This window comes from Nematocida minor, assembly GCF_024244105.1.
Source record: "Nematocida minor strain JUm1510 chromosome Unknown 7880, whole genome shotgun sequence".
Classification (NCBI taxonomy): Eukaryota; Fungi; Microsporidia; genus Nematocida; species Nematocida minor.
Window position 1 is genome coordinate 54257 of NW_026250393.1, and position 13656 is coordinate 67912.

General features: G+C 40.3%; 12 protein-coding genes across 12 annotated transcripts; 10 read left to right on the plus strand and 2 right to left on the minus strand.

The window, feature by feature from the left end:
- Window positions 1–219: 219 nt before the first annotated feature.
- Window positions 220–609, plus strand: NEMIN01_1160 (uncharacterized protein; the record flags this gene model as incomplete). The annotated part of the gene is made up of 1 exon (XM_051477102.1): window positions 220–609. One exon carries the CDS (start codon window positions 220–222, stop codon window positions 607–609), a length of 390 nt encoding a protein of 129 aa, XP_051333062.1.
- Window positions 610–985: 376 nt separating this feature from the next.
- Window positions 986–1435, plus strand: NEMIN01_1161 (uncharacterized protein; the record flags this gene model as incomplete). Its single annotated transcript, XM_051477103.1, has 1 exon — window positions 986–1435. One exon carries the CDS (start codon window positions 986–988, stop codon window positions 1433–1435), a length of 450 nt encoding a protein of 149 aa, XP_051333063.1.
- A 257-nt stretch (window positions 1436–1692) lies between these two features.
- Window positions 1693–2025, plus strand: NEMIN01_1162 (uncharacterized protein; the record flags this gene model as incomplete). Its single annotated transcript, XM_051477104.1, has 1 exon — window positions 1693–2025. The coding sequence occupies one exon, from the start codon at window positions 1693–1695 to the stop codon at window positions 2023–2025; it is 333 nt and encodes a 110-aa protein (XP_051333064.1).
- A 162-nt stretch (window positions 2026–2187) lies between these two features.
- On the plus strand, window positions 2188–2565 carry NEMIN01_1163 (uncharacterized protein; the record flags this gene model as incomplete). The annotated part of the gene is made up of 1 exon (XM_051477105.1): window positions 2188–2565. The coding sequence occupies one exon, from the start codon at window positions 2188–2190 to the stop codon at window positions 2563–2565; it is 378 nt and encodes a 125-aa protein (XP_051333065.1).
- A 232-nt stretch (window positions 2566–2797) lies between these two features.
- On the plus strand, window positions 2798–3940 carry NEMIN01_1164 (tryptophanyl-tRNA synthetase; the record flags this gene model as incomplete). Its single annotated transcript, XM_051477106.1, has 1 exon — window positions 2798–3940. One exon carries the CDS (start codon window positions 2798–2800, stop codon window positions 3938–3940), a length of 1143 nt encoding a protein of 380 aa, XP_051333066.1.
- Window positions 3941–4174: 234 nt separating this feature from the next.
- NEMIN01_1165 (uncharacterized protein) lies at window positions 4175–5779 on the plus strand (the record flags this gene model as incomplete). Its single annotated transcript, XM_051477107.1, has 1 exon — window positions 4175–5779. One exon carries the CDS (start codon window positions 4175–4177, stop codon window positions 5777–5779), a length of 1605 nt encoding a protein of 534 aa, XP_051333067.1.
- Window positions 5780–5891: 112 nt separating this feature from the next.
- Window positions 5892–7283, minus strand: NEMIN01_1166 (ATP-dependent RNA helicase DDX10/DBP4; the record flags this gene model as incomplete). Its single annotated transcript, XM_051477108.1, has 1 exon — window positions 5892–7283. One exon carries the CDS (start codon window positions 7281–7283, stop codon window positions 5892–5894), a length of 1392 nt encoding a protein of 463 aa, XP_051333068.1.
- Window positions 7284–7322: 39 nt separating this feature from the next.
- Window positions 7323–7733, plus strand: NEMIN01_1167 (transcription initiation factor TFIID subunit 9B; the record flags this gene model as incomplete). Its single annotated transcript, XM_051477109.1, has 1 exon — window positions 7323–7733. One exon carries the CDS (start codon window positions 7323–7325, stop codon window positions 7731–7733), a length of 411 nt encoding a protein of 136 aa, XP_051333069.1.
- Window positions 7734–8086: 353 nt separating this feature from the next.
- NEMIN01_1121 (anamorsin) lies at window positions 8087–8374 on the minus strand (the record flags this gene model as incomplete). The annotated part of the gene is made up of 1 exon (XM_051477063.1): window positions 8087–8374. The coding sequence occupies one exon, from the start codon at window positions 8372–8374 to the stop codon at window positions 8087–8089; it is 288 nt and encodes a 95-aa protein (XP_051333023.1).
- A 42-nt stretch (window positions 8375–8416) lies between these two features.
- Window positions 8417–9631, plus strand: NEMIN01_1168 (uncharacterized protein; the record flags this gene model as incomplete). The annotated part of the gene is made up of 1 exon (XM_051477110.1): window positions 8417–9631. One exon carries the CDS (start codon window positions 8417–8419, stop codon window positions 9629–9631), a length of 1215 nt encoding a protein of 404 aa, XP_051333070.1.
- A 686-nt stretch (window positions 9632–10317) lies between these two features.
- Window positions 10318–11571, plus strand: NEMIN01_1169 (magnesium transporter; the record flags this gene model as incomplete). Its single annotated transcript, XM_051477111.1, has 1 exon — window positions 10318–11571. One exon carries the CDS (start codon window positions 10318–10320, stop codon window positions 11569–11571), a length of 1254 nt encoding a protein of 417 aa, XP_051333071.1.
- A 325-nt stretch (window positions 11572–11896) lies between these two features.
- On the plus strand, window positions 11897–13618 carry NEMIN01_1170 (uncharacterized protein; the record flags this gene model as incomplete). Its single annotated transcript, XM_051477112.1, has 1 exon — window positions 11897–13618. One exon carries the CDS (start codon window positions 11897–11899, stop codon window positions 13616–13618), a length of 1722 nt encoding a protein of 573 aa, XP_051333072.1.
- Window positions 13619–13656: the final 38 nt, after the last annotated feature.

Below are 13656 nucleotides of genomic sequence, written 5' to 3' on the forward strand. Positions count from 1 at the left end.
TGCTCTATCCACAGCGCATAAAAGGCCAAGATTTAAATAAAACATCAGATTATTGCCAAATATATGTGTGCTTGTTAAAGATAAAACAGCATAATTCTCTGGAAATAGTGGAAATACACCTGGTAGCAGAATAGCAGAAGAGTTGTGTATAGGGTTTATAATTAAAAATGAAAAGTTCTGCAAAGCTTCTATATGTAGTCAATTTTTTTATTTTTCTAAATGAAGACCTTATTGAGAGAATCACTGAATGAAGCAACCAAATTAAGAAGCAAATACATCAAAGTATTCAACACGGCACAGACGCCAGAGAAGATACTTCTTGGCGCTGCATTCTGTTCAATGATGATACTTTCCATGTTCGCAATAGCATTTCTGTGCAAGAAGCTTTTCAGCAGGAAAAGAGACCCCAAGAAATATAAGCACCATGTGCACCATGTTGACGAGAACGAGGTAGAAAGAATCTTCAAAATGATTAAGGACCTCATTGTGAACAGACCCGAGTCTATAAAGAGAGTTGAAAATTCAGAAGGACATCTGGTTGACTTTTCTCGATCATACGGCAGCGACGGCACAAACTCCAGAATCCTGTTCAAGAACTCAAACATGTAGCCGCCTTCTGCCAGAAAATAAATGCATCTAAGTTTTATTAAACTATCTACCCGACTTATTGCATCAATAATATTTATTGCAAAAACTTCGTTGGCTGTGCATAGAAGTACTATTTATTCATTAGCTCTGCTTTTTGTGCAGTTTGTCTGTGTGCAGCTATTGTTGCTGTGAGTATCAGCATACTCGCGTAGCAATACAGTAGTATCAGATATTTTTGTCAAAGTAGTGGGGACTTGCAATCAGTGGAGATAAATTTGGAATTGGAATTTTTCCAAATTTCCAAATACGGGGATTAAAAATAAAAACGGCCAAAAATTTTTCAGAAAAATTTTGCAAAAAACATCTATATATACGTTTTATTTTTTTATTTTTTGCAATGAGCAGAGTAATACAAAACACAATAGAAGAGGCATCTGAATTAAGATCCAGATTAGTAGCAGCTTACATCCTCGGAACAAAGACAGAGAAGGTACTGATTTTCTCAGCAATGCTTATGATAGCATTATTTATCATATTCTCAATAGCATTCGCATGCAACAGATTATTCGGAAAGGCTGGTAAGTACGCAAGACAGCCACACGTTACATACTTTTTCACTGGTAAGGAAGGTGAAAAAGCAATAGAACAAATTTCTGGAAATTTAAACAAATATTATGATGATGATGCTAAAAAAAGCATAAATGAACTTTTCGCAAAAGTTAAAAACCATTTTAATGAAAAGATGAAAACAATATTAAATGAGCAAGCAGTAAGAAAACAACAAGCAGCAGCAGAAATAGTAAAAGATGCAGCAGCAGATGCATTAGTAGATGCATCAGCAGTCTAAAGACTTCTCCTTTTCTTCTAAGAAAATAAACAACTAATACTTAAACAATCTCATATTTGATTTACTCAGTGATTTCTGTGATAAAAACGAGAGATTAACGCTAATTGTATCACGGAGAAAGCCTATCTTTTTATTGATTAATTTATCTATGTAATGATTGATCCGATGCATATTTCTATTGGCGGATAAATGCATAAATTAAATTTTATTTCTGCAAACTATATAAATAATTTGCACTTCAAAAAATATTAATTCGCATGGCCTCAAAGAAAAAAATAGCTGCATTTATTGTAATCACAATTGTTTCAGTAGTATTTTTGATAATACTGTTTTGCTTTAAACAAATGTTTGCTGAATTCAACAGATATAAAAAGTGCCCGCACTTTGCAGTTTATTTGGAAGACGGTGAAATAAAAACAAGCCCATACATGGGCGAACACACTCTAAATACTGATAATAGTAACAGTCGCTCGCCCACATTAAAAACATTTTTCAGCTTAAGAAATCGTGTAGACATGTTAGTACTACCAGAACTGGAAAGCAAAAATAGTAAAGCTTCTACAGAAGAAGCAGCTGAAGTTGCTAGTTAGATCCAGCTATTTTTCTACCAAGAAGATAAATAAACTACCGCTCAAAAACTCTCGTATTTGTTTGCTCAGTGATTTCTATGATAAAAACAAGCTTGATGCAACTAGATAAGTGGCCAGCTCTATTCTGCCATCTATATGTACTTAATTTTTTTAGTTTTCTAAATGGATAGTCTAGCACAGCAATCGTCAAATGAAGCCATTAGATTAATAAACAAATATATTGCAGTATTTACCGCAGCAGAAGTGTCTGAGAAAACTCTTCTTCTAATTGCTCTATTTTCAATCATATCTGTTGTTCTGTTTGGGCTGGTGTGCATATATAAAAAGATGTTCGCTGCCTCTGATGCCTATAAAAAGCATCCACATGTCATAATTTATGCTGAAAAGAATGAAGTAAAAATAAATTCTGAGGGCTTTGGTGTGCTACAGGACAGACAGAAATCACTTTGTAAAATGTGCATTGCTCGAGCCCGCTTAATTGAAGGCTTCAGAATGTTCTCCAGTCTTCTATCAGATAATCAGAAGAAACAAGCCATCTAAATACCCAGCTTAAATAGCACATACATTTACACTGTAATTACACTCTGAACTCTCTAGATCTCAAAAAGTAGATGACTTCTCATTCTTCTGTTTGGCCATAATGAAAAGAAAAAGCCATAAATTTAAATAAATACGTACACTAATAAATTCTAGTTTTAGCGCTGTGTCAGACAGCTTATTTTGCTTTAAGTGCGAAAGTTCTGCTATTTATGGTTGCAATTTATTTTTATTTATGGATACTTCGGAGAAGATTCAGACCGTAACTCCCTGGGAGGTAAAAGCCTCAGAGGATGAAAGCGCAATAAACTACAACAAAATAATAGAGCAGTTTGGATGCCAGCCATTCACTAAGGAGATGTGCAGTAGGTACGAATTAGACAGCATACTGTTTTTTAGAAGAGGCCTTGTTTTTGCGCACAGAGACTTCACCAAGGCACTGGAAATGGCCAAGAGTGGAAAGCCCATCTATCTTTACACAGGAAGAGGGCCAAGCAGCACAAGCATGCATCTAGGCCATGCTGTGCCCTTTTTGCTCTGCAAATACCTGCAAGACAGGTTCAACTGCATGATCGTTATACAAATAACAGATGATGAAAAATACATATGGAAAGACATAACCCTGGAAGAGTCTATCAACTACGGAAGAGAAAACTCTAAAGACATCGTTGCCTTTGGGTTTAACCCAGATAAAACTTTTATATTTTCAAACACCAAATACTCCCACAACTTCATACAGAACACTCTGAAAATAGAAAAAAGTCTTACGCTGAAAGAGTTTCAGAAAGTGTTTGGGTTCAAAGAAGATGCAAAGATAGGGCAGGTGTCATTCCCGTCCAGACAGATGGCCCCGTGCTATCCAAGCTCATTCCCTGGCATACTGCCAAAAGATGCAATCTGTCTAATTCCGTGCTCCATAGATCAGGACCCGTACTTTAGGCTTGCAAGGGATATAGCAAACAAAATGCAGGCGATTAAACCAGCAACGGTGTACACATACTTCCTGCCTGCCCTCCAAGGCGCAGCAACAAAGATGAGCGCCAGTTCGTTTGAGTCGTCAATTTATCTCAGTGACACACCGCAGGAGATAAAAAAGAAAATAAACAAGTATGCCTTTTCGGGAGGAAAAGCAACAATGGAGGAGCATAGAGAGAAGGGAGGAGACACAGCAGTGGATGTAGCATATCAGTATCTCCTGTTCTTCCTGGAAGACGACAAAAAGCTGGAAGAGTACAAAGTGGGATATGAGCAGGGAAAGATCCTCAGCGGAGAAATGAAGAAGCTCTGCATAGAAACCCTGCAGACGTTTGTATCAGAGTTTCAAAAGAAAAGAAAAGAAGTAACTGATGAGATATTAGACAAATTCTACACTTACTAAACTGCTAGCTGATCGTAGATGTTCAGTAAATGGATACTAATAGAGAGTTACAGCCAAATTATTAACTAATGCTGTTATGGAACAAAAAGTAGATGGCCTTATCGTATTTTAAAATAGAAGTTTGCCTCTGCTCTTACTCCGAGAATAAAACTCATTCTTACACTTTCTTCATTATTTTGTGCAAAAATGAAAAACAGGAGAAGTAAAAGTGCAAAATATTTTACTCCTACTAACATGCACAGCAGCAAAAGAGCAAATGCTCTAATGTCTAATCTTTACTCCACGCGCACTTTTAATCACAAGTACAACATGTTTATTAACGGATTATTTTTAATTTTGCTCTTGATATACTCCATTCTTTCTCTTCATCTCATAGGACAGTTTCTCTTTCTACTGCACGAGTATTATTCACAGCACTCGATACTCTTACAGTACAACCTGCTCGCACTAACAGCATTTACTCTGTTTTCATACTTGGTAAACTACTTGATAGAAAGAGCATACATAAAAATAGGAGACAATTCCAAGTTCAATGAGATGCTAAAAAACAAAAAGGTAGAAGATACAAGCCCTCCTCCTAGAGACTCTCTTTATGAGATCTACATTCACATAAGAAGAATCTTACTGGGCGAGTTTAGTCTGTTCTTTCTATTCATAACTATACCCTGGAGATCTGTTCATCCAACTTCTATAATTCTATCATGCATTGGCGTGTCAATCACCGGAGCTTTAGTAGCACATTTTTACACGAGTAGAAGCATGAAAAATGCGATAAAATACTATCTGGTGGGACAGATGGAGAAAATCCTAAATATTTGGCTGGCAAATAGTAGAACACTGGCACTTTCTAGAATCTCACTGGTGTTTGGCACTGTTTATCTCTACATCTCGACGGCTGTTCTTTTCAGCGCTAAAAATAATCAGTATGCTAATCTTATTGATGCATGCATCTCAGTGCATACCATCTGGTCTCTGCTGATATTCATTGTTCTGAACATCTACATGGGCTATCTGAGCAGTGAATATAGAACAATTCATTCAGAGAACAAATCTGTTAGCGTTGGACTGATGAAATACATGGCGGCGAATATGTCGAAAAGAATGCACAAAATATGTGGTATATCGCTAGTCCATGGAGTATTATCTGTGCTGCACACTGCTAAGAGAATGTTAAAGAGTAAGAGCAAGAGTGAAGTGTCTGCTAGAGTGCCCAGGCCCAGAGAGAGATACGATCAGCTGGAAATGGAGGTAGTAAACTATCTTGTCTTTGACAATTACTACAGCAGAGATAAAGAAGGAAAAGATAACTTTATGAGCAGGTACTGGATTGTCACCAAGTCCATGTCCATTGGAATGCAGATATTTGACTATTCGTCTATATCCATATACCCCATTCTTGTTCTTTTGGTTAAGTCTATCGAAGTGAACAGAATGCTTACTTTGTCTGCATACAAAGAAGTTGCCATAAATCTCCTATGGATCTTTCTCACAGGATCTGGTGAAGGCGAAAAAAAAGAGAGCATTGGAGCGGATGAAAAAGCATACAAAATATTAGGAGGACACATCCCATTGAGGTACTACCTCTTGTGCACACTAAGTGTATTTATGCTGTTCGTTGGCGTAAGATCGTTTGTGTGCATGTCCTTCAGGAGTATATTTATGCTGAAAGACGGGCACATCGAAGACAGAGAAAAAACAACAGAAAAAGTATTTAACGATGTAGTAAATGAACTATACGGCACGCTGTTCTCCAGAGACCCAGACGACAGAATGGCAGAAGAAGAAACATCGCAAAAGATATACGATACACAGCTAATAAACACCCTAGACTCTCTGTAGGCCTATGCAGTCTGCTGAATCATATAATTGCATTAGAAAATTAATAAATCAGCTAGTAAATAGAATGCTAAAAACAAAATCAGGTGTGCAGTTGGCTCTTATCTATTTTTATTTAATCTAGTTTTGTGTGTTTATTCAGCAGCTGCGGCTTTTTCTTGCCCTCTCCTGACCACGAGACATTTTCATCCTCCTGTACCCCAAGATATTCGATCAGTTCCTGCAGCGCTTTCTCCTTATCTGCCACATACTCTTTCTTTGACACCCGTAAGAATCCCTTGTACGTTTTAACGTACTTCTGAGCCAGTAGGTATATCTCTGGGACCTGTTTTATGATCCCTTTGACCCTCTCCTCCACTGATCTTCTTCCTTTGTACTTGACTACTTCTTGCGGGAACCCGTCTATTTCTTCCAAGTCTTTCAAAATGTTCACTTCGTGCGGCGAGACTGCAAGGATGTTCTTTCCCTTTGCTCCGTTTCTTGCCGTTCTTCCTGCTCGGTGGATGTACGTCTCCTTGGACTCAGGGGCATCTAGCTGCAGGACTATATCTACTCCTGTGAAGTCCAGCCCTCGCGCTGCAATGTCTGTGCAGAAGAGAACTTTGGGCTCTTTCTCGCTGAACTTATAGTACGTCTCCACTCTTTTATTCTGCGACATATTCCCGCTTAGGTGGATGGAGGCCAGGCCAATGCGCATTTTTTTTATCAAAGTGCAGTAGAACGTAACTTCCTTGCACGTCGACAAAAACACGATAATTCTCTTTTTTCTGTTGTCTCTGATGGTGGCATAAAGCAGATCTAGCTTCTGTGCGGGCGTAGTGATGTGTGCAAAGTGCTGCAGAGCTCGCACGCCCTCTTCTTCCGCTGGCTTACTGCTGATTGACACAAACTCCGGCGACTCAATGTCCCAGAGTTTTCTGGCCTGTGCAATCGAATCAGCCGTTGCAGAGAATAAAAGTGTCTGTCTTTTTTTGGTCATGTATTCGAGTATTTTTTCAACTGTTTCTTTGAACCCCATTTCCATCAGCTTGTCTGCTTCATCAATCACCAGACACTGTATATTGTCGCCACTGAAGTTCCATGCGTTCTCCAGGTGCTCCAGCAGTCTACCAGGCGTGCACACTACAATGTTCAGCTCACCAACCAACTCTTTTTCTCTTTCTGCGCTTCTTCCTCCTATGAGCAGGCCGCCACTCAAGTGTGTATTCCTTCCTATCACCTGCAGCACTGAAAAGATCTGCAGAGCAAGCTCTCTTGTGGGCGTGATTATTACAGCGCCCAATCCATCAGCACGCGACCATTTGGCGCGCAGCAGTATCTCCACAGCAGGAACAAGGAAGGCAAGAGTCTTACCAGATCCCGTTGCAGCTGAGCACACGATGTTCTTGCGCGCCAGAGCCATGGGGATTATTTTGCTCTGCACTGGCTTTGGCTCTTTGAACCCTCCTTCCTCCAGCCCCTTGGCGAGCATTGGGCTCAGATTGTACTCTTTTTTATTAAAAGTCATAATAAAAATTTGCGGTGTTTCTTTTTTTAAATTATTACAATGGGAGCATCAGACAATCTTGCACCCAGAGATGCCAAAATTATTTCGCTGATTCTTCGGTCAGTGGGGATAGAAGAGTGCGAGCCAAAGGTGATCCTGCAGTTTCTAGAGGTGGCCTATAAGTACTTCATTGAGGCCCTGGAAGATGCTGGGCTGTACGCTGAGCAGGCGGGAAGGAGTGTCCCCAATGGAGCAGACATTAAGCTGGCAATTCAGACAAAAATAGGAAAATACTTTGTGCCGCCTCCTCCAAGACAGTTTATGCTGGAGATAAGCTCAAGGATAAACTCAAAGCCTCTTGTTGTCCTGGAGACAGCCAATCTCATCCGCACGCCGGGAGAGAAGACAAGTCTGTTGGAGCTGTACTATGCAACAATTCGGAAAGACGAAACAAGGAAAAGAAAAAAGTGAAGAAAGACCCAATGAACAGTATTATGAATATAAATAAATCTAACTTACTTATCCTGCTATGTGTTTTATTCTAGAGAAGATATTTAAAGGAACATTTTAATTGGTCAGCACACTGCCATTGAACAAATTCAGTTTATCCGCTGTGATCTTTCATTCTTTGCTACTGTAGCTCTACAATGTGTGATAAGTAGAACATTTATGCAGTCAGTTGAAGATAGGGTTGCAAGAGAAAGATAGCAGTGATAGTCTTAGTGCGGTATCTCTTTGTGTGTATGGAGATTAAAAGACAGCAAAATAAGCTTCTGCAATAGTTTTGATTTTTAATTTTTATTCTATCTTATCATAAACTGCCACTACACCTCGTCTGGATTAAACTCAACAGGCGCATCCTTTACAAACGGAGGCAGCCCTGTGTACGGACAGCCTGCGCATCTGAATGCGTCCCCGAGGTTGCAGTTGCCGCAGTTGGACTCTACCTCCTCTTTTATTTTCCCTCCCTCTATTTTGCTGAGGTCTTTCTTGCCGCATGTGCAGTTCGCACACGTTCTGTTTGAGCTCTTTCTTATTGGTTTTATTATTTTTGCTACATCCTCGTCCCCCAATAGCTCGTCATCTGAAACAAATTCTTCTCTGTTTTTCATTGGATATAAAAATTTTGCCTCCCTCTTCAATAAATATTCGCTATGGACTCAATGGAAATATGGACAGGATACTTCAATCTTCTAAAAACCATTATGGGGGCAGGGATAGTAAGCTATCCCCTATTCTTTGTTGAATTCGGGGTAGTTACTGCAACTATTCTCTCTTGCTTTTCATCTCTTCTCACATTCAGCAGTCTGATGATGCTCTGCGAGTGCGCCGACTACTCCAAAAGCAAGAGCAAAACATTTTCGAGCGTTCTCAGCAAAGTGTGGCCGAATGTCGCAGGGATGTTCAACGCAGTGGTGTTTAGCAAGTGCTTTGGCGTGAGCGTCTCCTATCTTGTGCTTCTGCAGCCTCTGCTTCAGTACATTTTCAATCTTTCATCCATACAGATACTCCACAACATGAAATATGCACACATCACCCTTTTGTACGCCCTGATCATGCTTCCTATCTGCACAATGAAAGATCTGCGGAGTCTCAGGTTCACCTCCATTATCGGAGTGATAGGCGTGTACATCTGCATAGCAGGAAGCATCTACAACTACGTCATAATAAAGGAAAGTACACCGCGCATGCCCGCTACTTCTCTTTTCAATCCTCCTTCGTACAGTTGGATTGGCTTTGCAGGGCAGTTTATATTTTCATTTACCTGCCACCAGAATATATTTGGAATCAGAGCGAACCTCACAAATCCTTCGATCAAAAGCATGAGATACATAGTTGCTCTTGGCCTAGGCACTGCTCTTCTCCTCTACATTATATTCGGTGTTGTAGTATATCTGTCGTATGGCTCATCGATCGAGGATAACGTGTTTAACTCTTTCATTGACGGCCCTGTAAAAAGGGTTGTGTTTATATTTTATACCATATTCATCTCCTGCTCGTTTCCCCTGCAGGTGCACCCTGCAAGAGACTGCGTAACCGACTGGATGGCGCAGATATGGCCCTCTACAGCGGTAACTAAAGGCACTAGGCCAATCAGCAACTCAACTATGTGCAGGATAGGATCTACCGCTGCTATTATTGCACTCAGTGCTTCGCTTTCTCTTCTTCCTGTGGGATTGTCCACTATTCAGACGGCGATAGGGGGCAGTGCATCGAGTATTATGTGCAATTTCATTCCTGCTATCTGTCTGATGAAGCTGCCGAGGAAAAAAACAGGGGTAGAAAAGACTTGTGCGATTCTATTGGTTGCCTACGGTCTGCTAGCATTCACGGGCGTGTTCATAAAAATAGCAGGAAATAGAAAGTAGAGAACCCGCTAAAATATTTTAGAATAAATAGAGTATTATAACAAGTCTTTTTCTTAGCACTGGGCACAGGAGTTTAACTGCGCTATTTTAAAAGATTGTTTATTTTGGTCTGTTCAGTGTTTTAATATTTCTGCATTTATTTGCCAATGCGTCCATTCTTTTTATTTTGTACACTTTACTTTAAAATAAAAATCAGCACAGGTAATACAGACCAGCAAAGCACCAGAGAATATTGGTTGAAAAGATTTGAGAATTACCCATCTCTGATATTATCAGATAAAGATCACAGATAAAGAGTGCAAGATTCGCACTAGAATGTATACTACATCATAGACTGTAAAGAATGAATTTGCATGACCATGGAACAGTAAGAGGATATTGTAGCTAAAAAGTACTGGTAGACTGTGTGTCTTGTGTTTTATTCTTTTATTTACTTCTTTTTCTTATTTTCTTTAATTCCCCTGTTTCTATTATTTTTACTAGCTAAAACATCCTAGTACTTTATCGTCATCCACGATGTTCTTTATTCTGCCGCTATCTGCTCCCATACGGTGCTATTTCTCTTGTGCTCTCTCTGTCTTCTTTTCTATGCCATATTTCAGCGGCTCTGCGTCTTCTTTTATCTGTGATAAGAAACTGGCCAATAAACAGTATCAATAATAAAACAGTATGAAAATTTTTCGGGTATGAACAGCGGAGAAAACCATAGAAGCGCACTTGCGGAGATAATCACAATCTACAGAAAAATGAAGAAAGGAAGAGAAATGCCACATGTATACAAAATAAGGAAGGGCAGGGAGATAGAAGAGACAAGCGAGATGGTTTCAGAGACTATCAGAAGCATCCCAAAAATAAGAAGCAACGAGAGGGACGACTCGAACCACATGACTTTCAACTTTTCTCCTCTCAACTCGCTAAATCCTCTGGGGAGCAAGTATCTCTTCTACTCCAAGAACTCGGGGCTTGTCCAGTCGCAGATCCTAGAGAACATCTCATCAACCTACCCAGATACCTTCAAAAACAACAACTTCTTCTGGCTGAACACTTTCAATCCTTCTGACGGCGATCTAAGGTCCATATGCAACATGTTTGACATCCACGAGCTAACAGTCCAGGACATTAAAGAAGGAAACACAGACGAGAAAATAGAAGTGTTCAAACACTACACCTTCATATCGATGAAACTCTTGGTGGAGGCAGACCCAACTAATGACGACATTGACTTTAACATTCTCGTGTTCAAAGACTTTGTGCTTACATTCCACGATAAACCGTGGATCAGTGTGCAGGATACCTTCAACTTCATAGAGCTTCTATCAATGCACACTCCTCTTACTCCTTCGTGGGTTCTGTACTCGATTATCATCGAGTTTTTGCAGGATATTAAGTACCTCTCGGATGGATGCACCGTAGAAACCTCAACAATCCAGGACTTGTCCAAGAACTTCAAAGAAACAGAGATGGCTGCGCTGCTAAAAAGAAACTTCAACGTAAGCTGTCAGATAAATGCGCTCCACATCACCACCAGATACAAAATAGAAATACTTACAGCTATAAAGAACAGGTGTAGAAAGAGAATAGTGCCAGTAGTGCAGAAGTACCTATCAGAGTCCATAGAAGACCTTAAAGATCTCTCAAAGAGACTGGGAGAGAACCACAGAGTGCTGGAAAGAGCACAAGATACATACCTAGCACTGCTGAATGTAGCACAGACACAGGAAGGCAATGAAATGAACAAGTCAATGAGCAGGATGAGCTTAGCTGCTCTGATTATTTCACCCTGCCAGTTATTTTCAGGCATTTGGGGGATGAATGTAAAGGTACCGTATGGGTCTGAAGACTCCCTAAAGCCTTTTTTTACAATTGTTTTTCTCTCGCTGCTTCCTCTGATAATATACTTTTACATGCCCATCTGGAGAGCTTTTAGACGAATATTATGAACACACATAGAAGAAAAAAAGATCAAACCAATAAAAAATATACCCATTATAGACTGCTATCTTTACTATCCCTACTGTCTCATTAGATAGACTGTCTTTTTCCATTTATAGTATTCTAGTGCTGCAGCTATTTTATCGCTCTTATAACTGCTATTATCCTATTAGCGCCATCTTATCGTCAATGTTTACATGTACATTTTCCATCGCATTATGCATAGTATGTTTATGGCTTTTTGCATATAGCTGTGTGAAAAAGGCTGCGGTCATTGAATCCCCTTTCTTCTTCTGTTTGCAGCTGAATAAATAATTTTGCGATTTTTATTTCATGGCAAATGCAAACAAAGCCTCCGAGAGTGAAGGAAAGCGGTCTCCTCTTCTTCAGAAAGAGACGCCAATTGAAAAAGTAGCAATATCTGACGCCTTGAGCCTTATGCACGGCTGGAGATTTGTGCCAGATGAAATTGAACTGAAAAAGAGAATGCTCTATGCTCTAGCCGTTGGGTTTGAGTGTTTATCCATTTGGGTCTACAAGCAAATTATCCCATACGCGGACAAATACGGAAGTGCGGAGTTCGAAAGCACCATATTTCCAAAGCTCATGCAGGGCCAGGCGCAGACCAAGTATGCGCAGGCAGAGATACGCCAGGAAATAGAAAAGAACATCATTGCCCTGGGAAGAAGGATGTACGGCCAGCACCTGGACATATTCCTGGCAAAAGACCTGACGAAAGAGCAGATAAAAGGGTTTATCGAGTACAGTAGTAAAGGAGTAGGAGATAAAAGCCCCGTTAGAGTGCTGTTTTGTCTGCTCAAGCTGCTTATCACAGAAATAGAAGAGTCAGACATACGAACAATCGAGCTCATTGTCTTCCTCGGACACATTTTAGACAGCAGAATTTTCGACTATCTGGTGTCTTATTTCCACAAAGAGAAAGACCTTCTGCTGGAGATTCTTCTGGTAAAGATGAAGTACAGAGTGATAGATATCCCCTGCCAGAAACACCTCACAGACGAAGACATCGGGGAGATCTTTGGCGCGCTCAAAAAGGTTTCCTACACAGAAGAAGAAGAGGAGAAGCTGGCCAAGAAAATAGTGCTAGATCTATCCGATGAAGTGGAAGTGACTTCTGCCAACTTCTTCATAATGCGCGCACTGGTGTACATTAAGTGCAAGCCCGACCAGGAGATTCTTCAGAAAATGATCGAAAAAATGAAAAATAAAAACAAGGCCGTAAGAATGCAGTGCGTGATCATCCTGCAGGCATTCGCAGAGTTTGAAGGCGTGACAGATGCTTTGATTGCAGCCCTGGATGACGCAGATGACGACATAAAAAACCAGGCAAGGGTTTCTCTTTCTGTAGCCATTCCTACCACACAGACGAAGAAAGAAGAGCTGATAGACTATTATACGAAGTGGATCATAGATGAAAAGTACGATTACATTGAGCAGCTACCAGAGATACTACTCACAGCCAAAGAGACAGGCCACGCAAAGCACAGCGAGCTCTACGGGGAGTACTGTGCGCTCCTCGAAAAAGAAACAGGAAATGTCCAGGTGCAGCTGGCGCAGAAAATAGTGAAAATATTCTCGCTGTATATTAGAGAAGAAGATTTGATCACGGAGAACATGATAAATATGAAAATAGAAGAAAAAAAAGGAGGACAGATCGTATTTCCCTCGCCTGACATGTCCGCAGAGGGAGCAGCCAAGAAATATTCGGTGGACAAAGCTGTGCACGATCTGGAGGAGATAGTAAATATATTTATGAAAGCAGGAGAAACAGCTGAGTGCGTAGTTGAAATGCTGCCTGAGCTGAGAAAGCTGTTCAGAAACTCGTTCACGGGAAAAGTCTTGGAGACGCTCTACGAAAGAGACCCCGAGAGAAACTGGAGATACTGGATGAATCTGCTGAAAACAACAGAAAAAATAAAAGAACACATTGGAGAGACGCAGAAGGACAGGATAAAGAAAAGAGTAAAAGAGCTCACCAGGCACTGGGCCAGCGCAGTGAGAGCAGAGGCTAAGAGAGTAGACGGTCTATTCTGAGAAGTATAATTTGTACTCAATAAATATTATTAAGTAAG